Source organism: Misgurnus anguillicaudatus, chromosome 8 (assembly GCF_027580225.2).
Source record: "Misgurnus anguillicaudatus chromosome 8, ASM2758022v2, whole genome shotgun sequence".
NCBI classification, from domain to species: Eukaryota; Metazoa; Chordata; class Actinopteri; order Cypriniformes; family Cobitidae; genus Misgurnus; species Misgurnus anguillicaudatus.
In genome coordinates, this window is record NC_073344.2 from 19,623,044 (window position 1) to 19,647,228 (window position 24,185).

At 37.1% G+C, this 24,185-nt stretch overlaps 1 protein-coding gene across 1 annotated transcript in view; it reads left to right on the forward strand.

The window, feature by feature from the left end:
• Positions 1-599: 599 nt before the first annotated feature.
• cttnbp2nla (CTTNBP2 N-terminal like a) overlaps positions 600-24,185 on the forward strand; it is a 29,837-nt gene continuing 6,251 nt past the window's right edge. Inside the window, exons 1-2 of the mRNA XM_055213311.2 lie at positions 600-901; positions 12,827-12,934. Coding sequence (XP_055069286.2) covers positions 887-901; positions 12,827-12,934 — 123 coding nt within the window. The 5' untranslated portion in view covers positions 600-886. The remainder of the gene's footprint in view (positions 902-12,826; positions 12,935-24,185) is intronic.

Genomic DNA, 24,185 nt, shown 5'->3' on the forward strand with positions numbered 1-24,185 from the left:
AGTTTATTGTTTAAAATGGTCCGCAAATGTGCGTTTTATATATGTAACACGTGACCTTTCGACATCATTACACAATTATGTGAGGTTGGCTCTGGCTCGTCACACAGCCGGAGGAAGAAGAGAAGATGAGGATTAAAAGTGGATATTTTTATTGCCAAAAATGACAATCTTTTCCCTTGATAAGACCCTTATGCCTCGTTTGGGATCTTTTAGAAGATGCGTTGAAACTGCATTAAAACTGTTAAGTGTTGGGGCCCATTAAAGTCCATTAAAATGAGAAAAATCATGGAATGTTTTCTCAAAAAACATAATTTTTTCCCGACTGAACAAATAAAGACATCAACATTTTGGATGACATGGTGGTGAGTAAGTTATCTGGAATATTTTTAAGAAAATGGACTAATCATTTAAATGTTTGTGTTGTGATAATAAATGCCGCCGCTGGGTGGCAGTCATGCATTTAAATGGTCACAGTACAAAGCTTCAAAGATGTTCATTTATCCTCCTTGTCTGACTGCTTATCTCAGATCCAAATATGATCAGCTTTGCAACTATCCTATATATTTAGCATTTAAAAATACATGAGGGTGGTCTTGACCACTCGAACGTAATGCAACGAAATGTTGTGTTTAACGGAAATCGGGCAAAAAAGTGTAATAAATTAAGGACCGGAGAGGGGAGGAGGTCTCGCTGAGGCACAAAGAATCCCATTTTATAAACTCGCTCAGTCCCGCCTCCTGCCCACTCCATCTCGCATTCCCATTGGTCAGCGCGTGGATGCTCTTTTATTCCATTGGTTGTTCAAGATGTCCGTTTGCGTTCTCCAGAGCAGCTGAACTTCACTGAAGCCGATCTTCAGCGATATTGGAAACTGATCAAACTTGGGATGGCACCCACTACGGTGAGTTTTTCATCTTTTAAACACTTTGCTAAATCCTTTTCTTTCCAGGAATCAAGAGAAAACGAAAGAAAACACGAGCACGAGAGCAAAATAAACTTTTGTCAAACGCACAAGATGCAGACTGTGTGAACAGTTTGAGGAGTTCATCCTAGTGTTGATGTACTTTAACGTTACTTACTTTACTTTAGTGTTGCTTGCTTTACTTTAAATAACCGACAGTATAGGAAACTATTTTTTTATTTAAACCACTGTCCTTAAGAAGCTTTAACGAGATTTTCCTTACAGGAACATCGCGTGGACAAAAACTATTTGACAAAGGTTTTCATAAAACTTTATTTCTTTGCAAAAATATCAACTTCTATTTCTAAGTATGAAAGCTCGTTACAGGATGTGTTTCAAAATCTTGTGAGCTGCCTACATAGGCAATATTTTTAGGCATCATAGTCGCGCGTTCTTAGTTAGCGGAGTTTAGGTGATGCCCAACTACTGCACTTGCATTGGTGCACGTAAACACACTGGGGTTTGAAAAAATTGTCAAAATAAATGTATTGTGTTGCTTTAAATAATGCCCCCAGTATTTACTCTACTTTAATATTGTATGAAATACTTTTATATTATATCACTATAAACGTAACGTTAGTTTATATGGGTGTTATGTTATTGTGATACACCTAAAGAAATAGTGAGGAGATCAGGTCCTTATAATGCATTAATGTAAATTGCTTGGCCATATCTAATATATATTGCACTAGTTTGTACCTTAATGTAAGTGGGCAGAGTTGATAGCATGAACAGGCAATCAGGCCATCTGTTTTGTAGTTTACAAGCAGCTTGGGGATTAAATGAATTACCCTGTGACATGTCGGGTGAGAGTAGACTCCTGCTTCAGGCTAGCTTCAGAAAAAAATGGTGGGTAATTTGAGAAGCTTTCGGGTTGATGTTTAATGCTGTAGCACCCTTTAATTCAGAAAGGCACAGGCACCATTAAAGAGGAAATTCCAAATTAGCCAACCATGAAGAACACATCAGATAATCCAGACGTGTGCTTGAAAGCAAGATCCAAAGCTTTGTTTTGGAAGTTGGAAGATACATAAAGAATTTCAGGAATTTTGTCAGTTGTCTATCATTCTTTCTCTTATAGATAAAGTTTGCTTTTTAAAGTATAATGTACAGGAATAGACGGTTTCAGCGGCAACAAACAAACAAAAGGATTTTGTGGCCCAAATTTAACTTCTTGTAGACGTCTGCAACAATGGAGTCCCTCTAGAGTAGATTATTACTGATAATAGGCTAAATAAATAACCTGTACGTTACCTTAGTTCAAATCATAGCTAAAGCGTATCAATTACTACACTGAGCTAACGTTTTTGTGTAAAATTAAAGGATTACTCCACTTTATTTAAAAAAATCTCGATCATTTACTCACCCACATGTCATCCAAAATGTTGATGTTTTTCTTTGTTCAGTCGAGAAGAAATTAAGTTTTTTTGAGAAAAACATTCCAGGATTTTTCTTAATTTCATAGACTTTATTGGACCCCAACAGTTTACAATTGCAGATTCAATGCAATATATTCAAATAGCTGTAAACGATCTTAAACGAGACATAAGGGTCTTATTTTTTTCTTGTCAAAAATGCTAGATATGTGCTTTTTAGGGATGCACCACGATATATCGGCCGACATATCGTTATCGGCCGATAACTGCTTATTTTTAATATTATCGGTTATCGGTCTGATAGCAAAATTAGGCAGATAAATGAAGGCCGATAAATGATGGATTATTTTGGTTTGTTGAACCACTTCACTTGCTCATTGCTGGCCATGTGGAGTTTTGATTGGTGCTTTCTGTGACATAGCACGAAGATGACACGTGTTGCGGGCTTAACAAGAGTATGCTAGTCTAGCGCAAAGACAAGATGTCCGCAGTCTGGGAGTTTTTCATTGTGAAAATAATATGAATATTTATCGGCCTATATATATATCAGTTATCGGCCCCCAAATATAAAGAATTATCGGTTATCGGTATCGGCAAAAATTTCCATATCGGTGCATCCCTAGTGCTTTTTAAACCGCAACTTCTTGTATTGCACCAGCCGTGTGACGCTTCAGCGCGACCTCACATAGTTACGCCGAAAGGTCATGCGTTACATATGTGAAACGCACATTTGCGCACCATTTTAAACATTAAACTGACACAAAGACAATAATTAGTATAATTTCACATACAACAACGTCGGAACGGTACTCTCTCTCCACACTTGTAAACACTGATGCGGTAGTTTCGCCGACATCATGCGTGAGCTTTCGACGTGCTTACCTCTGTCTTCTGTTTGCTCACGGCTGGATCATTGTCATTGATACCCTGTCTGTTCCTGTGTTAATGTTCCTGTGTTAATGTTCCTGTGTTCATGTTCCTGTGTTCCTGCCTTCACCATGTCTGCCCTCGTGTTTTTATTATTAAATGTTATTTATTTTGAACCTTGCGTTTGCGTCCTGTCCTTACAACCCTTCCGTGTCGTGACACTTAAATACTGCTGAAAAGCCTGCCAAGGCTAGAATAAGCTAATCAGATGATAGTGGGCGGGAGTTTTAAAGGCTAGCGCTTGCCTAAGACTTTTTTTGTTTAAAGAGACTTCGTTATTTTAAGGTCTGCATGTGGGTATGGGAAGCTTTTGAAATTGGGTAGGCCAAAACCTGGCGAATAGCTTCAGGGTGTAAGAGGTTAAATACAATATTTCACTGTAATAATACAGTTTAATGCTGTGAAATCCTTAATTTTTTTACTGTGTTACTGTGATATTACAGACCTTTTTGTGATATAACAGCAGGTTTTAGATTGCAAGATTTTACTGTAAAATAAGAGTTACATGCTGTAAAATCCAAGGATACTATAGTTTTCACAGGTATTCATTGGGATATTACAGGGACACTTAATTACAACAAGTAATGGTAAAATAACACTGTTAATGATTGTAAAATGCTGGTAATTTCTAACAGTGTAGTGCAAGACGAGAAATTGTGGTTTAAAGGTACATACTTTTTATTTTTCTTGCCAAAAATGACAGTGATTTTGCTAGATTCGATTCGATTCGATTATTTCCCCCGCCCCCATTTATAACAAAATAATTGCAAACTGTTCACATATTTTAAAAATATATACTTATTATTAGGGCCGGGACTTTAACGAGTTAATTAAGATTAATTAATTACACAAAAAATAACGCGTTAAACATTTTAACGCATTTTAATCGCACTTATTAATAGAGTCATTCGTAAATGCTGCAGACCCTGTTTTAGTTCGAGAACTCCGGGGTTGTGATGCAGTGTAAATAAAAGTAGACGGAACCTAAACGAACAGCTGATTTTAACGTGACAACGCATCAATTTCAAAGTAAAAATGATTTATTGCTACCCGCAACGGAGGTTTTGCCCAATAAACATCTACCAACAAACTACAGATTATTTTAACATGTATCCTAATGTCTGTTATATGTTAATGTTTGAGTATTGTTGGGTTTAAATATTGTTGTAATGTTGTTTTGTTTCAATTTAATTAGTTTATTACGAGTTTAATTTAAGTTTTGTTTGCTACTTTAAAACGAATTTCGTTTCAAATAATTTGTCTCGTAATTATAAACAATGTTTTGTTGTTAGGTTTTGTGAATATAAATTAAAAAGAACATTAAAAGCAACACTGTGCATCTCATTGATGCATATGCTACCGAATGCCAAAACATGCAGTGAGTAGCCTATATCACTTACTTTTCAAAAAATCAGCCTGGCAGTGCCCAGAAGTTAAATTTACACGCGCATTTAGAGCATACTGTATTAGCACGTTTGATTTGCGGTGTGCTTAAGACTTTTAAAAATCAACTTCATATTAATTTTAATAGGCTACTTTGACGGAGGACACGCACAGAGAACAGCGACGGCAGGTAAAGGAAAAAAGTTAAACGAATAGAGTCAGTTTGTAAGAACATTTTTAAATTGACTATAAGATCATCAATATGAACTCTGAACTAGGGATGCACCGAATATTCGGCCACCGAAAATTTTCGGCCGAAAATGGCCCAAAAGTGGTTTTTCGGTTTTCAGCCGAAAGACTTTTATCACCGAAAAAATACGGCCGAAATAATGTGATGACGCAAACAGAAACCGCGACCTGCACGTGCTTGTCTGAAGTAACATCTGCGTGTGGACTAGATTTCTCTCAAACCCGCGTCCGCCGAATTTCTGACCAGGACCTCCGCAACCTGTGAGTTCCACTCCCGCCCACGACCGTAATGTTTGTGTCCAAACCCGTGGATTTTCTCTGGGCATTTGTGTACTGTTTTCATAAGCTCCGGCTAAACATTCGTTCAGATTAACATCCAGAATAACAGACATTTAACATGATTGCTTTTAAAATTAGGGATGTGCATGAATGGTCTAATATTCGATCTGCAATAATAATTAGAATGGGGAAAAAATTATATTCAAATGTTTTTAATTCGCCACCGCAGCATTACGGCTACTGCTCATTTAATCCTTTTTCACTTTACTGTACGGTCTTTTACAGACTTTAATATAAAATATACATGAAAATTAATATGTATGTATTTCTGATTGCAGACTTATTTAAGTGTTTAGAGTTTTAATGCCGGGTGTTAGACGTGCTTCTCCGCCGCCGCATCAGCGTGCATGATGAGAGATTTGTTCGCTTCCTTATATAGCCTAGTTTATTTTGTTGTTAAAACGACACGAGACACGCATGGAAAGCGAAACGGAGAACGTTTATTTTATCTGTGGATATGGTTATAACGAACCAGATAACTGCAAATGCCGTAACAGCAAACAATAGCTCCGTTTTGTGAAGTGTTGTTAAATTAAGCTCGTAACTTTGCACCCTCAGCAATAATGTATCAAGCCAGCTTGCCTTATTTGTAACATAATATTAAATTCAGATATATTTGTTAGATCCGTTTGTTGTTCTCACTGAATAACAACAGAGCAGAGTTTTTTCTGCAGCTGGCGTTAATGAGAAAAACGGGTTTCACCGGAGAAGGTAGGCTAAATATGATTTTCTTTTTAAACAAAAACATGTCAGACTAAATAAAGAAGATATTCATATTTGACTGAGCCTTCGATCCATTCGGGGTTGTAACGTGCATTAAAATGCCATCATTTTTTATCAGCATTTTGTAACATTAACGTTAGAACAAAACCACAACTAGCACATCTCAGTTTTTAAATGTATACTGCATGGCAAACAAGCACCAAAGGATTAATCAAACAAATCCTTCAGCCTATATAACTGAAGTTGGGTTTGTTTATGCCACATGCTGTTTGGCTTATTTTTCTTCTCAAATTGTGTGTGTTGACTCCATGTCTATTACCCACAAAAATACCATAAGTGAAATGGTAGTACTACTAATTGGCATAATTTCTTTCGGTGTTTCGGCTTTCGGTTTTCGGCCTTGGTTTCCTCTTTTTCGGTTTTCGGTTTCGGCCAAGAATTTTCATTTCGGTGCATGAACTATCATAAACATAACAGCAAGAAAAGCTGAAGAGGAACTCGCAACATTAAAGCAATAAGCATTTATGTAGGCTAAAGCTATATATCACCTCTTATTTTTTTTTATTTAGTTACGTTTCAATGGTAACACTAAAGGCGCGTACATTATGCAGCGCTTTTCACATCCGAATCCCACTTAAGAAACCTATAAACGATGTGCAACTTAAAAAATATATTATGCACATTTTTATATATTTTAATTTTAATATAGGCTATATAGTATATTATGTTTTGTTGTTTTTATACGCGAGGTGGGGCATCCGCGCACATAGGTACCAGAACACAGACAGTCAAAACCTGAGAAGTCCCGAACCCTGCAATATTAAACAAACTACTTTAAGAAATGCGGGCCAGGAAGCGGGTCGGGTATAATATATATTTTTTTCTTTGCGGTCCGAGTTGCGGGCGGGTTGTTTATACATTGACCCGCGCATCACTGGTAAGCGTCGATAGAGCATGGTTGTGTGTAAGATATGCAACAAGGAATTCACATATCACCGCAGCACATCGAGCCTCAAGTATAATCTCAATGCAAAACATACAGCAGCTAGCGTGGACATTAGCCCGACTCCGGGTACAACGACTTGGTTGAACAAAAATAAACAATATTTTGTTAAGCTTATGTATTCAGTCATTATTCATAAAAATCCATGTAAAAATACTTCTTAATGTTCTCAGGTCAAATATTTATATGAGATTATAATTCGATTAATTTAGATTAATTAATTACAAAGCCTCTAATTAATTAGATTAATTTTTTTAATCGAGTCCCGGCCCTACTTATTATATTTAATTAAATTGCATCAACATGAAATTCACGCAAATCCAAACAAACTCCACACGACTGAAGTCGAAGAGCATTTTCTTGGTAGGAGCTGCTCTCTTTCACCGGCTGTTTTTGCCATGTTGTTTGTGTATGCATGTGCTGCCCTCGGGAGAGGGGAGGGGCAGAGGGCTGCCCCGCAGGGAGCGTCCTATGGAAACCCTGAAGGAAGATTTGGCGAATGCAAAATGTATGTACTGCGCTATACTGCAGAGGGGGAGAAAAAATAAAAAAAATTAAAGCTGCAAGCAGCATTTGCCGGGTTTCGAGCATTAAGGCACGTCAAAGATGTCACACGTCGTCGACCAGGCTGATCCAGCATCCACAAAAACGAAAGAGATGGTAAGAAACGGTTCATACAGACTATGTATGCTTAAACACACGTGCACCTATAGGACCTATAGGAGTTATCAGCAATAACTCACGAACCGTTTGATTGACAGCAACGCTTCAAGAGGAAAGTTGTTCACCATGGGCAGATCTATCATATGATGTCATGTTTGTGTGTGTATGTCAAACGTCACGTGATATAGGCACCGAAATATGTTATTACGCCCCCTAGTGGCCAAATGACACCTTAATTCTTACAGACCTTCAGGAGCAGTACACGAAGAAGCACAGTGCGTTTCGTTCCGATCGACCTTCGTTAACCCTGTCAAATCAGTCCTCAACCTTCATTGGCCAATGACGGCCATGTTTTTGAAGATATGCCAATGTCCTTTCAGACCCTCATGGTACATTGCAAAAAGACACACCATACCAAATATTGAGAGTATCGGGCAAACGGTTGTGTAGTAATAGCCATTCCCGAGCTCAAGCCTGTTATAGTGCCACCTAGTGGCCAAAATCTGCATCTTTCTACTGTGTCCCCGGAGTGAGCTGGTACATATTTGTACAAAACCTCGTTAAGATATCTCAAACCGTTCACGAGTTATAGCCATTTCAGTGACGATAGGCTACTTCCTGTATGGAGCTTTGGCGCCCCTTAGTGACCCTCAAGCGAAATTTCAAAATCTGTTCGATAATTATTTACCTACTCCCTCCACAGATTTCTCCTGCATTGGAACGATTCCGCTCGGGCAAAAAACCTAGGAGTAGTTCGCAAAAGTAGGATTTGAAGGTTATCACCAATAACTCACGAACCGTTTGATTGACAGCAACGCTTCAGGAGGAAAAGTTGTTCAACATGGGCAGATCTATCATATGATGTCATGTTTGTGTGTGTATGTCAAACGTCACGAGATACAGGCACCGAAATATGGTATTACGCCCCCTAGTGGCCAAATGACACCGTAATTCTTACAGACCTTCATGAGCAGTACACGAAGAAGCACAGTGCGTTTCGTTCCGATCGACCTTCGTTAACCCTGTCAAATCAGTCCTCAACTTTCATTGGCCGATGACGGCCATGTTTTTGGAGATACGCCAATGTCCTTCCAGACCCTCATGGTACATTGCACAAAGACACACCATAGCAAATATTAAGTGTATCGGGCTAACGGTTGTGTAGTAATAGCCATTCCCGAGCTAAAGCCTGTTATAGCGCCACCTAGTGGCCAAAATCTGCATCTTTTTTACTGTCACACCGGAGTGAGCTGGTACACATGTGTACCAAACCTCGTTAAGATATCTCAAACCGTTCACGAGTTATATCCATTTCAGTGACGATAGGCTACTTCCTGTGTGGAGTTTTGGCGCCCCTTAGTGACCCTGAAGCGAAATTTCAAATTCTGTTCGATAATTATTTACCTACTCACTCCACAGATTTCTCCTGCGTTGGAACGATTCCGATCGGGCGAAAAACCTAGGACTAGTTCATTTTGGCTAGAAATGCATATTATGCAAATTAGCGAAAAATTTGCATACCGGAAATGAAATCGGAGATATACATTTTTTAAGTTTGGAGCCAGGGATTACAATGGTACCAAATACTTGAGGGTCTGATGTCCGGTTTAGGAGTTATGAGCCCCAACGCGTCGGGCATTGCTATAGCGCCACCTATGGGCCGATTTGGCTGATTCACTGTATCTGAGTAGCGAGCTGATATACAACCAGTTGACCAAGTGGCAAGTTTCTACGACTTACGGTTTGTGCTGGGCGACGCGTTTTATGGCGGAAAAATAATAATAATAATAATAATAATAATAATAATAAAACAGACAAATACAATAGGTTTTCAGCACTTCGTGCTCGAAACCCTAATTGATTTTTTAAAAATATGAATCGATTTTGTCCTACCAACTCGATTTTAAAATCAAATTGATTTTTTGCCCAGCCCTATTTCAAATGTAGGCGTGCGGTATGCGCACTCACAATGGAAGCGACCCGGTCACGATGCACACACGGTGCAACACGCTCATTTTTTCCAGGCGCGTCCGTACAGCATCGAGTTAAAAACATTTCAACTTTCTAGAATGCCGCAAGTGCACCGCAGGTCATGTGACGAACCAACCTACAGTCGCGTTTTCCGCACGGATATATACTCGAAATGTGAACCGCCCCTTAAACTGCATTGAAACTGTAAACTGCTTGGGTCCAATAAAATTTATAAAATTAAGAAAAAATCATGGAATGTTTTTCTTAAAAAATTTCATTTCTTCTTGACTGAACAAAGAAAGACATCAACATTTAGGATGACATGAGGGTGAGTAAATTATCAGGATTTTATTTTGACGAAATAAAATGCTCACTGTCTCCTCTCGTCTTTTGGAATCCGAATTTTTTTTGACATGGTATTTCTTCCAACTTCCAATGGTCACTTTAGCCACCAGCCAGACCAATAAACAAGCACAAACCAGAAGTTAACTTCCGGCCAGGCGTGTAACTGCAACAACTCGCCTCGATATGGATGGCATCCGATGCTGTGGTTATTCGTCTGGCACGAAGAAGTTTTGATCTGGTAGGGTATTGCGTTGGCAATGCAAAAGTCATGGGATCTAACACAGGTAACATGCATACTTAAAGAAAATGCATAGCTTGAATGCAACTTCGGTCACTTAGATAAAAGCATCTGCCAAAACATAAATATCTGCTGGATGTGTTGTATTTTTTACTTTGGAAATTAATGCACCTTTTAATTCTCAAATAAAAGTCGAAATGAAGTAGTGAAATTAGCACATCTATAAAATGTGGCTTTATATTGGGACAGGCTTCAAATTAGCACTGTTTGACAGGGTAAACCACAGACCATGAAAGCTTTTATGCATGGTATACTGTAATCCAGGCCTCAGTTATAGCGTGCAGTTCCCATCAATGTAAAATACTTCAAAAGAAACATGATTGCAAAGGTATTAAAAGAACAAATATGCATGAGAAACATATTTTAATTCATGCGGCTAAGTAGGGTTGTTTAAAGTACAGCAGTGCCAATATAAGAACTCTGACGTGGAAGCAAGACTTCCAAGTTTAAAGTATCCCAGATTTCATCTGGAGCACAGTAGCTGGAAGGCGTCCGTCTCCGAGCACGTTATGTAACAGTTCGGTCCTCGTGGCTTCACGAAGTGGAAACTTTGGCTGACCACACAAATCTCAAGATGATCCCGAAGCGCCATTAAAAAGCAAAGTGGGGTCAGGCTGAAGAAATCTAGGTTTAGTTTGAGATTATTTTAGCTAAGCTTTACAGCTGTGTGTCAAAGCATTCTTGGTGTGCACAGATGTGTGGAAAAGTGAAATCTGATGCTTTCAAAGTTATTCATGCGCAATTACGGAGTATTTAGAAGCGAAGGCTAGGAGAGGAATGTGAGTCTTATTTTACCAACAACAAGGCTTTCTTTCAATAGGCAGCGTTTCTAGAAGTCATGGTATGCCACTTTTGCTTTGATGTTGGGACAAATGCTTTGACTCATAAGACTGAAGTAAAAACAACAACAGCATCTTGTCCTGGATGTTTTTTAGTTTCCTGTGAACTTCTGTGAAGTAAAACACTTTAGTCAGATACAGTAAACAGTAAATGCACATTTTGGTTTGTTTGGATGAGTCTGTGTTTGGATTTTGTTTTTCTTAGTAATCTCAGCAAAATGTTTAACAAAATGCAGTTTTATTTATGAGTGAACTTTACCGTTAAAACTTTATGCAACTCAAGTAAGTTGTCCAGGACTGATTACTGTAACTGATCTCATTATTATTAGGGATGCACCGATAGGATTTTTTTGGGCCGATACCGATTTAAACAGATAACTTCTGGCCGATGCCGATATCGATTTTAAACACTTGTATACAATACTATACAGTTGGTCTTTTAGCTAGTTTATTTCTGCATCAAATTATTTTTACTGAACATGGATTGGATCTTATTAACATTCAACTGACCAACATAATAAGAGAGGCACAAATTAAGCTAAAACAAATATAATAAGACAGCATGACAACCTTCAAAGGTGGTTTTTGCTATTCAGCATTAATTTTATTAACAAACTTTAACTCATTTTTTACATATAATGGATTTCTTTATGCAGTTAATTAATAAACAATCGGTATCGGCCTTTCTTGTGCTATTGCCGATATGCCGATGGTTTCAAATGTATCAAAAATCGGCCGATAAATATCGGCGGCCGAAACATCGGTGCATCACTAATTATTATTGTTGGATTATAATAATGGTTTAGTCTACTGATGAACACAATTCACCTAAATTTACTGCTTCCTTGAATAAAAAATGTGTTTATATTTGTTGATTTTAGTAAGTGCTTACATGAACAAAAAATGAGCAGTATAGTTGCATTGTTGTGCATGTTGCCAACAAAAACAGCTACAACTTTTGATTTTAAAATGTATTTGTATTCAGTCACATACATTGCTTTCATCCCCATACCACCCACTCTGACTTAACCAGGACACATTTTGGCCTGATATGTCCCACCCCGACTTCCTGGTTTAAAAAAGAATATGTCAACACAGGAAAGAAATATGCACTGTTTAGCCTGTTGAATAAATATCATTGAAATGCAGTTTTGTCTATTATCGCTGTGTCCCTTGGTAAAGCATTGCATTAGCAGTGCAAAGGTCGAGGGTTCGATCCTAGCAATCATGCATACTAATAGAAAATGTATATGTTGAATGCACCAAGTCTTACCTTAAAGGCGCTCTAAGCGAATTGACGCGTTTTAGACCATAAAACATTTTTTGTTACATACAGCAAACATCTCCTCACTATCTGCTTGCTGCCTGTCCGCTGATCAAACTGTAAAAAAACGCGATCTCTGTAGACAGCTCAGGCTTGACAAACGGCAACATAGTGGCCAAACCTAGCACAACAAAACATAACAAAGTGTTCCAGCCAATAAACGACAAGAAGGATTTGGGGGTGGGTGTTGGGCGCGTTCATGAAAGCACGGACGGGAGAGGGAGGGGGAGGCGTTAGCTATGCTCCGTTTGGTTGAAAACAGTTCAAACATCAACAGGAAGTGACGTCGCACATTATTCGCTTAGAGAGCCTTTAAAAGCATCTGCCAAATACATGAATTTAAATGTTCTGTATTGTTTACTATTTCTGGATCTTTATGAGCGTTTGTTTTCTTCAATCATTTTTTGTTGGTGTTTTGTCTGCAGGAGTCGAGACTGAATGTGGAGGCTTTGAGTAAAAGAGATGTTTTGCTTCTCTTCAGTGTATTGGAAGGGGAGCTGGAAGCTCGAGACTTTGTCATACAGGCACTTAAGGTAAGTTCAATATTTCTTTATAGTTTTGTATATTTTAGATGTAAGATTGTGTGATGCTACTAAATAGCTACCACATTTGTTCATTACACTTTCAAACATACCACACATGTCAGACGTAAAACCATATGATGTTTTCTGATGCACAATAGCTATGCTTCCATCTAAAGGTGCAAATAAACTCATTCCCTGCCAGCATTTTTTGTGATTTTCACAAAATGCCTTCAAGGAACAACTTCTTCTATAAACATACAAATATATCAAATGAAAGAACAGACCCTCTGCTTTCAAACAAACAAACAAAATGGGGGGGGGAAAGTATTATTCTATCTTCATTTGTTCTCTTTTTATAACATCTTAAAAATGGGTAGGTTTCTTCAAAAATACAAAATTTTGAGCAAAGAGCTGAAATAATTGCATTTTTGTGAAGGAATTTCGTTAGAGATCATCGTTTAGAACAATTGTCATGTTTAAAATGTTGTTAAATTAGTTTTTGCTTCAGTTTTTTATAAATTGGGTAAGAACCCCATCTAGTGGATAATAACGAAATCATAGATTACCGTAAAAACTCAACAGGAAAGTGTCATTGGCAGGAAAATGTTTTCTCTTCATTGCCGAGATATAACGTCAATGGTGGGGAAAGAATTAAACCTATGCGCAAAACTGGAATTCGCATAAAACATTTGCGAACAAAGCATTTTCCATCCAGTGAGTCGAAAACCACACATGAGTCGATTCCTCATGAATTGACGCCAAATGTCAAAAAGGAAAATTTAATTTGCTGGAGCCACTGTGGGCTTTTTTATCTATAATAAATTATTTGCGCAACAGAGTGCGCAGACCAAATGCAATAAATGCAATAATGTCATCTTGCATTCGAAGACTGCTGTTTGGGAACACATTTGCAACCTCTGGAAGGTCATTATATCTAGAGTGACCATAAGTGCCATTTCCCCCAGACACGTCCTGGCCAGGGTTTTTGGTGTGTCCTTTGGAAGTCGCATTTGTTGACCGCATACAATGACTGTATGTTTTAAGAGAAATAAATCTTAGTTTTATAATGTTTTAAACTGAAATGTGAGTACCTCAATGACGCAAATGTGACTTTCACCCGAAATCCTGGCCAGGACGTGTCCGGAAAATGGCACGTATGGTCACCCTAATTTCACAGAACAACTTTGATGACATGACTTTTTTTTGATGCACATTAATGAGTGTATACGGTAAATGTGTTTCCATTGCGGTTAATGCACGTTATCCGATTTTTTTTTCAGATAAGAACTTGATCAGACTCCATTGAGTGAATACGTTTTTAATGCATGTTTTATTTTTTGCAGCATTTTTTATGCGATACGATATCCCAAAATGTGCATAAAAATTGTTGGATGGAAACATGCCTAGACAGACGTTAGCAATAACTAAAATGAGTAAATATCCAAATTATACAACCTCACCTGAATGTATTGACACTGAGTAGTTCATAGTTGAGCAGGTTTAACACTTCACATAGCACACTAGATACCCAAGAGAGACATTATAGCTGTATCTCTCAATGAAAGCCAGATGCATGTCTGGTTCATAGCTTAACTGGGCACGCTAGCTGTAACGCTAACACTTCTTATAGCATTCAAGACTTCTGCACTGAGAAACCTTGAGTGTTACAAAGCTCAGTTTGTTTAGAAAAATGCAAATGCTATACATTTACAAGGATCATTTTAGAGTCATTACATTACAAGTAATGATGTCGGTTGGCCATGGGACAAACATCACATTGCAGTTTTCAATCAAGATGAAGAATATAATCTTAAAATGTCAAATTGACAAATTATATCGAAAAAGTGTCAACCAAAACTTTTTGTTTTGAACTTTAGAATCCTACTGTTTGCTTCATTCCAAAGTCAATTGCATTCTTACCGTAGTATCAATACAACATTCATCAGGCTTCAATTAGATCGGACTTTATTTTACCTTCTTTTGTTCATCCTCCTCTCTTTTTCTCATTTTAATTACTTTTCTATTTTTTAAACAGTGTTTATTTATTTATTTATTTTTTTAACTTCTTCCACATTCCAGCGCCTATAGTCTGCACCCCATATCACACTCCTGGTTTTGACTTTGCAGCTTATTTACACAAAACTTCCATATGACACAGTAGCTACATCCGAAATCGTCTACTTTCATACTAAAATCAGTATGCGAGGCGAGTAGTATGTCCGATTTCATAGTATTAAAGCAACACCAAAGAGTTTTTTTTACCTTAAAATAACGTTTCCAAAAACGTTTCAGTGGTTCATCCACTTGAAACAGGGTGAACGGCACTTTCACATTCGCTTTGCAGCCCTCTATCGGCCAAAACCGCACTAAAGAAGTTTCCAACCGTCGGGTCGCGGTCCTGTAGTTCGAGTAAAAACTACAAAAACTTGCTTTACGGCAGACCTACAATCCAATCAGAGCCAGCTATGCTGCAATATTTACGATAGTGGTAATGGGCAATTACGCTTCTAACCTGTAGGGGGAGCAAAGAGCAAAAACTTTTTAGTGTTGCTTTAAAGTAGGCGAAAAGTATCCAGATGACCCGACTTCCTCCAGAAAGACTTTTAAGTGCGCATTCGATGGACACTTTACTATCCCATAAGGCCACACGAGCCGAGGTGCTGCCAAATTAAAAAAGTGAATATAATAAAAATACAGGAAGTCTATTAACCCGACACCTAGGTACCAAGAAATGTATTCTTTGTGATTTAATTGTACTTGTTAAACATCAAATAAATAAATTATCCTTGTGATTGTTCTGATTACATCATACCATAGATATATACACTAGATGTCGCCATGGCTACGGCGGTTCATTGGAACAAATGCGTCAAAAAGAGCCGCCATCTTGAAACAAGGAGCCCCTCCTCGTTAATGCATCAGCGTCAATTGTAGGCAAAGTGTAACGAAAATAAAATTAGCATAAATCATCATGAATGCGATTTTCTAGGGTTTTTTTCCATTCCAACGGTCAGATATGTATTTAGCACTGAGAAGTCCAGAGAAAATTTGAGAAAATCTACTTTTTCTAAATATAATGCATAGTGCTAGTAGGCCTAACTCCATACGCAGAACATAAGTCCTGCATCGTCCATGAATTCAGCGGAGATAGCAGTGTTACCCAGCTACTTCCTATAACAAGACCCCTGTTCCAAGATGGCGGCGGTTTTGACGCATGCTTATGCTGCGTTCCAGGCAACCTGTAACCGGTAAATCACGACTTCAAAACCACGACTAACGACTTTGAACTGGGAGTACATCGATCTAGAATGAGTTCACGGGTGGAAAGTCACAGGTTTGACTCCCGTTCCAGTGCATTTTCACAGGTAGAAGGTTGTAAAAACACGGGTTACAGGCTGCCTGGAACGCATACTCCCAGTTCAGAGTCGTAAGTCGTGGTTTTAAAGTCGTAATTCATGTGCTCAAAAACCTGTCTGGAACGCAGCATTAGAATCACAAGGTGACATCTAGTGTACATATCTATGACATCATACGGGTCAAATGACAGTGAAAATATGTCTGATGCAGTATGTCCGAAATGTATTCATATTGCATTCTATACTATCTTAAACATGTACCATGATAATACCATGGTATTCTATGAAGTACCTTTGTAAATGTAGTATGATAAAATAGTAATCATTAAATACAATGATATGGATGAATCACACAAAATATTGTAAACAACATGTCCAGGATATGTACACTCTCATAAAAAGTACATAAGTGGTCACTGGGACAGTACCTTTTGAAAAGGTCTTAATATATATAACCTTTGAGATACCAATGTGCACCTTTTATGCAAAAGTGTAAAATATATGGCACCAGTGACAACTTTTGTTCTGTTTTGTTTATTTTTTGAGAGTATAAGATTTGATAATTGAATATTCATTATATGTATATATATATATATATATATATATGTGCACCCAAAAAAATATATGAAGAGTTTGGTTCCAAAACGCAATAAATCCATTTTGCCAAATTTCGGTAAAAACATGTTTTCTATACCAAGAAAGTGACAAGATGAAAACCACTATTTTCTGTTACAAACTTTCACATAGCATCTTTAGGTTATAAAAACATAAAAAATTTAAATCCATAACTTGATTTTCAAAGATTTATTATAAAAACGAATTCTTTTTTCCACAAAATGCAATATATCCATGACAGTTTTTTATTTCAAAATGCTATAAATCTATTAAATCAATGTATAAATGTGCATTCATCTTTATCATTTTATATTTATTTAGTTGACTAGTGGTATACAATGATTAAAAAATAAACATTAATGGCATTAACCAAAACACTTACTTTGTTATATTAAGAACACATTGCTGCGGTTATACTTGACGTCGTCTCTTTACATTTTTCACAGCGATCAGCTGTAAAATGTTTTGGTCCTGCTCGATTTTTGTTGACTTTGAGTAAAATAATGTAAAGTTTTCATAAGATCCTCTGGGGTCAATGTTTTAGCATGAGAAGCTTGATGCTGTCGGGAGAACAAGCACCCGAGTGCCTCTCGCGAAAATTATTAGCTGTTGATGGCTTACGTTTCTTTCCCGTCACAGAAAACCATCACAGGTTTATCAATGCAATTAAAGTATCATTTTGTTTTGTTTGTTGATCACGAAGAACAAAGTAGATGAGGAAAACTAGGACTCCGTGTACTCAGCGCGCCGCCATTGTTTGTTTACATTGCGTGACTGGTGGGCTGTAATTTCAGGAATGGATTTATTGCGTTCTGTAAAAAAGGAGAAGTGGCGTTTATCGCATTTTGGGAAAAAAGGGAGAAAAGATGACAGAATAACACGGCGGATATTGGATTTTGCGTAAAATTAAGAATTTACTTTTAACTACTGACCTGATATAATACTGATTTTGGCAGTAACTCATTTTTTTCAAAAATGGCATTTATCGCGTTTTGGAACCAAACTCTTCATATATTTAGAATAAAACTATTGAGTTTTTGCACCACACATGTCAAAATGATTAAACATGTTTCTTTCAATCTAGCATCACGTTGACTTTTATTTTAGTGTTGGTTGTTCATCTCACTATGTTAGCATGGCAGTAAATCTCAGTATCTCCACTCTCAGATTTGGTGGTAAATCTTTGAACCGCTGTCTGAACAGATATTATCTCTGCATTCCTGTTTTTGAAAGCATTGGGCAGAGGCTTTTGTGCAACACAAACACTGGATTTTCCAGAGGCATTAACCATGCTTTTAAACCACTTTCGAATCATTTAGCCGAGTATTTAAGTGGATAGCATATTGGACCCGACTGCATATTTCTTCTCAAACTCTGTGTGGTTTTTAGGGGCAGTGTTCTGGCATGCTGAGAATACAATCTCTATCACTCATTGCTCACTTTGAATGAGGTCATCAAGGCATGACTTTACTCTCTTTCTCACACAGACAGACATACATACACACGGAGACCAGTAACACGTTACTATAAGGTTGTAATTGGTAATGCATTAGCTTACATGAACGTAAAATAAGCAATATCATTTTCCAGCATTTATTACTCTTTGTTAGTGTTAGTAATGCCAATACAATTGTTCATGTTAGTTCATTGTGCATTTATTAATGTTAACAGTTACAACTTATGAATTAAGTAAATGCTAAATTTAGTAATATTTATAATCATTAATAATTATTTTGTGTTATTCTACCTCTAAAACAGTTTGCATATGTATAGCGATATAATTTGGCCCTTTTTTACCTATAAAATAGCAAGATGCACTTTAAATGTCTTTAGTAATTAAGTCGGTTTCACTACGTTTTAAGATTCTCAGGAACCTTTATGAAGATTTGCAGTTTAATTTAAATATTTGTGTGTTTATTATATAATATGTTCCCCATCACATTTGGTTAAGAGGAAAGGATAAACAGAGACCACTTCAGTCTTTCTGACTTGAGTTCATGTTTGTCATTGGGCATGCTAATGTTAATTGTTCCCATACTTTGTGCCTCTTAGCAGCAATTGACTTTTGAGGGAAAACTTTAAAACAACAAAGTTTCATGACTAACAAGTAAATAGACTTTGAGTTCCACGGCCAGCAAGATGCCTTCCAGGTTTCCAACTCAAAGTGAGTTTATTATTAGCAAGTCCAGTATTTTACGCAGTTTAATAAGATGGAAAAGTAATGTGTGTGCTTTGTTTTTATTTTCTAACTAAAATGTACACTTTACAAAGTTTTTTTAATAGTTTGTACGGTTAGGATAAAAGATACGGTGGCATTTTATTTTTATTACAGCAAAATTTTGTATATTTCACAATTCTTAAAGAGCACCTATTTTCCGATTCACAATTGTACATTTCCTTTGATGTGTAGGTGTGTATTAGTACATGTTAACGATATGCAAAAGGTACAAACCCCAAAGTAAACGATGACGCAAGTTATCGTCTCCAAAGTAAATCACTTTTCTTGGACAAATACATTGATTGTAGGCAACAGTTTACTTCCTGGGATTGGTGATGTATACAAGACCGACATTATCATAATTCCTCCCGCTTCGGACTCACAGCCTGTAAGTTAACTCCTGTTAGCAACCGAATCTTTCAAACATGGTAAGGAGCGTCACATTTCCGGCTGACATCAGAGGTATTCAGGCCAATCACAACGTACAGATTAGCTGGCCAATCAGGGACACAGCGTTTTTCAAATCGAGGAGTTTTGTACAAAATTAATGCGTTTAAAGAAGGCAGGATCTGGGGCTACAAAATGTACGGTATGTGGGAAATAATGTTTTTTTAACCATAAACCACGCAAACACATTGTATTATACCAAATACACAAAATAATGTTGTTTTTTAGCAAAAAAATCAGTGCACTTTAACTGTATTTTTACAATTATTTGAAGAGCATATGGCTAATATCGTTATCAAATTTTAGACGGAGGTGGCGCATCTGAGCTCCTCTTATGGTAATAACACCTTTTACTTTTTTCTAAAAAAATATTTTGTTAAATCTATTACAGGTTTTGTAGAATTAACAGGTATTTACCATAGCATTTTAACTTTTTTTTTTTTTTTAATTACGAAATGTATGATTTCGAAAGACCAGGGGCCTCATTTATAAACGTTGCGTACGCACAAAAGAAGGCGTACGCCACTCTCTACGCAATAGTTGTTATTTATAAAAAGCAAACTTGACGGGAAAATGTGCTGTCCGTCACGCAAGCTCTGACCCAGGCGTACGCACAAAAACGGGTGAAATGAGAAATGGCGACACCGACGGCAGATGGAAGAAACACGTGAAAGTGAAAGTAAAAATGACAACACTACCTCTCATAAATAACATGAAGACTTCACAAAGCAAGTCTTACAATTAACAGCCTACGAACACCCGTTTGATCGATCAGCAGTGAAACAAAATAAATAAATAAATAAATCGAAAATTACAACAAAAATTCAAATGAACACATATTTGCTAAAAGAAAAGTGAAATATGTTCTGCAATAATATTGGCATGTTGTGCAATTCATCCTCATAAAGAATATAGTTAACAGAACGAAATAATGTACAAAACTGATATTCTCGTCAATGTGTCCGTCTGGCGGAGCAGATATAGATGCAATTACATAGACAGATAGATAGATAATTAAGGAGATATATGTTAGATAGATAGATAAATAAATAGATAGATGTATTAATTGTCCACTGGGGAAAGTTGTTTTCATAGTAAACCATATCTTCATAATCTACGGAATTATGGTATTCATTCATATGCCTTTAGTGTGTTTTATTTTTGATAAAACAATATATGGCGTATGTCTCAACCATTCAGGAAGCAACAAGAAATTACATTTGCGCTGAACAATGTCCCATTTCCACGTCGATTATTACCGACATCTGTAGCTTGTCAGATGCAATTAAATGAATGGAAAAAAATGCCCCATCACAATGCGTAATGCCCACACTGTGCCCTCCAAACAACGTTTTTCTCCTCTTTTCCCCCTCGCCAACGATAACTTCTACTTCACATTGAGTGAATTTACGTTTTTTTTCATTTCCTCTATGTGTTTGCCATGATTTCGCAATCAATGCATATTAACTTGTGGGCGTTTCACAGACTATTTATGGGCAACTATGGGCGTGTCATGAAGCCGCAAAAGCTGCGCTACATTTAGAATTGATTGTGATTTATTAAGGGAAAAATGCGTAGGATGTGCGTGCGCACGGTTTTATAAATCCGAATATTTCTGTGCGTACGCCCGTCCTATGTTTCATCCGTACCCCACTTCTGACGCAAATCCTACGCAAAGTTTTATAAATGAGGCCCCTGGTGACTAATACTAACAGTAACTATTGTAAGTGTGCTATTTACATTCCCCAGTCTCTCTCGTTCTTTTAATCAAGACACTGTTAGGTTATCTTGCTTTATCAGAGACACTGTCTCTCTCTCTCTCTCTCTCTCTCTCTCACACGCACACACATTGGTGTTGTTTCAAGGCACCAGCCTGGCTGACTTATTTTAAGTCATTAGTAGGGTTAATTTTCCCAAGGCCCCTATAATTGCTTCCATAATAGTTTTTATCCTAAACACACACACAGGTTTGAGAACATCTCATAAACGTCCATTGTTTTCATACCAGACATACATCATCTACACCTAAACCCAGACCCCAGATCAGTAAATTTAAAACAAAGCTTAATTTTTTTCACTTTAATTGTGCTATCGAATCTGTTTTGACATGTTTTACTATTAACGATTATGCAACAAGTGAGATCTTTTCAAAGCTGATTATCTATGATAATGTTGTGGCTCAGTGGATTATGTGATTTATATTAACAGCTGGTCATAAAGACAAAGGTTTGAATCTGGTCGGCATTTTGTAAATCCCAAACTCCTACAAATAATAAAGACACATAGTATGTATCTGACTCAATGTGCAACAGTTTCTAGATGATTATTATTCAAGCCGTCTACTTCAGAAATGCCTTTTATTACTCACAGGATGTTTCCAGAACTGGGAATGTACATTAGATGGTGTTTATTCATTTCGAATTTATCATGAGATGTGACCTCAATGATGCCATATTTTTGTGCAAAACTCTTTCAAAAACATGTCGATGTTGTCTTGATGCTATTAATATGAATAAAAGGCAAGTCACATAGGAACTACAGCTTTCTGTGGTGGCATGTAGTTCCTTACTTTTGGGTTAAAATACTTTGTACTTCTTTGCTGGCTGTGATTTTTATCTATTTTACTGGAGGCATCTCTCTCTCTTTCGTTTTGTTTTCTCTCTCTCTCATTTACACATACTTTATTGTCTCCATTCTCCTCTGTTTTGTTAATTAATAGAAATGTGCATTTCAGCAGCCCACCTTTAACTCCCCCATAGACACAAACATAGCACTCCTCTTTGTTTCTCTCGAATGTCTCAGCCTTTCTGCTTCAGAGACTCCAAAACACTTATTCATAGTGTCACGTTTATCTATCCTAGCATCAGTTTCAGAGTTCAGTATGAGTGAAAGTTTCTGATTTACGCTCATTTATCACATTCAGCGTGACGTGTGCGTGTTTGAAATGGTTACGCTTTTATGGTGTGGAGAGATTTTGATTATTATGCTGAAAAGTGTTTCTATGGAAGAAATTAATACATGATGGTAAGGAAACGATAACAAAATTTCAGTTTGTGTAAATTTTAGATCTTTCCTGCGATGTTGCAGTCCTGCACTGGAGCAAGGTTTCCTAAACTGGGGTTCACGAACCCCTGGTGGTTCACAAGGCAATTGCGGAGGTTTCGTTAGTTTATGAAAAAAAATCCAAATACTATTAAATCATAAAATGTAAATAAATATTTTTTTTTTTAAATGAAACACTTAATATCAATGTTTTTTTGTTTGTTTGTTTAATCTGCATTTCATGTGACCATTACCAGTGGCGGCTCGTGACTGTTCATCCGAGGGGCGCAAATTCAAAATAAGTGTTCGGAGTGTCATGTGTGTTGCTTGCGTTTTCAAAATATGTGTTTGTTGCGTCATGTAAACCATGTGCATCATGTGTTTTGTCAGAATAAGTGCCTGCTGCACATGCGTCCAAACCTTTTATGATAAAAGAGACGCTCACGTTCACAAAATACACGCAAGACACTCCCTTAACAGTAAACTCTGATTACGCATAAAATTATGTGAGTATTTGGCAAACGCGAGCGTCTCTTTATTTTAAGATATATAACCATTTAGACGCGTCTGCAGCAGGCACTTATTTTGACAAGACACGTGATGCACACAGGTTTACTCGATGTGCCGAACGCATATTTTGAAAAAAGGAAACACACACATGACGGGCTACATACAGGTTGTGATGAGTCCAGTAACAGGTTTAAATAACAATAAAAAAGTAAAATTAAAATAATAATAAAATTAAAAATAAATGTTTTTAAAGTTAAATAGGCAAATGTGCTATTCAATTATTTCCTAAAAAAAAATCAAAATCAAGTAAATAATTTCGGTCAAGGGAGTTCGCCTGACAAAAACGTTTGAAAACCCCTGGACTAGATACTTACAAAGGTGCAGTGTGTAAATTTTAGCGGCATCTAGTGGTGAGGTTGCAAATTGCAACCAACGGCTCAGTCCACCGCTCACCTCTCGCTTTTGAAACACATAGAGAAGCTACGGTAGCCGCCACAGGACAAACATGTCATCGTCGGAGACAACATAGTAAAAATTTTTGTCCGTTAAGGGCTTCTGTAGAAACATGGCAGCACAAAATGGCGACTTCCATGTAAGGGGACCCTCGGTGTATGTAGATAAAAACGTCTCATTCTAAGGTAATAAACACATAACGTTCATTATGTAAGGTCTTTATACACCCCTGATAATATAGTTTTGTATATAATTTTGCATTTCTGTCAAGAGATCCTTCTAAAAATTACAGTGACTGTGCATTAAAACACAAATACTCGCTCGTGCACATGCACGTACCAAAGAACACACATGTTGTGGCCTGCACTCATTATCCTAGCGCATATCTTTACTTAAAATAAATATGCACACTAGTTAGTGTACTTTCTGTTCTAGCAAACTAAAGACAAGCCAGATATTTTACTTTTAAATACTTGTGGCAATCCATTCCTGGCTTTTGAGTCTTTTTTTTAACAGCAGCTGCTTAAATATTTTTTACAGTCAGTAATTCATCTTTCACTGGCAGGTGTAGCAAAAGATTTGTTTATATGTATATGTGTTTAGATATATAGTGTGTTTG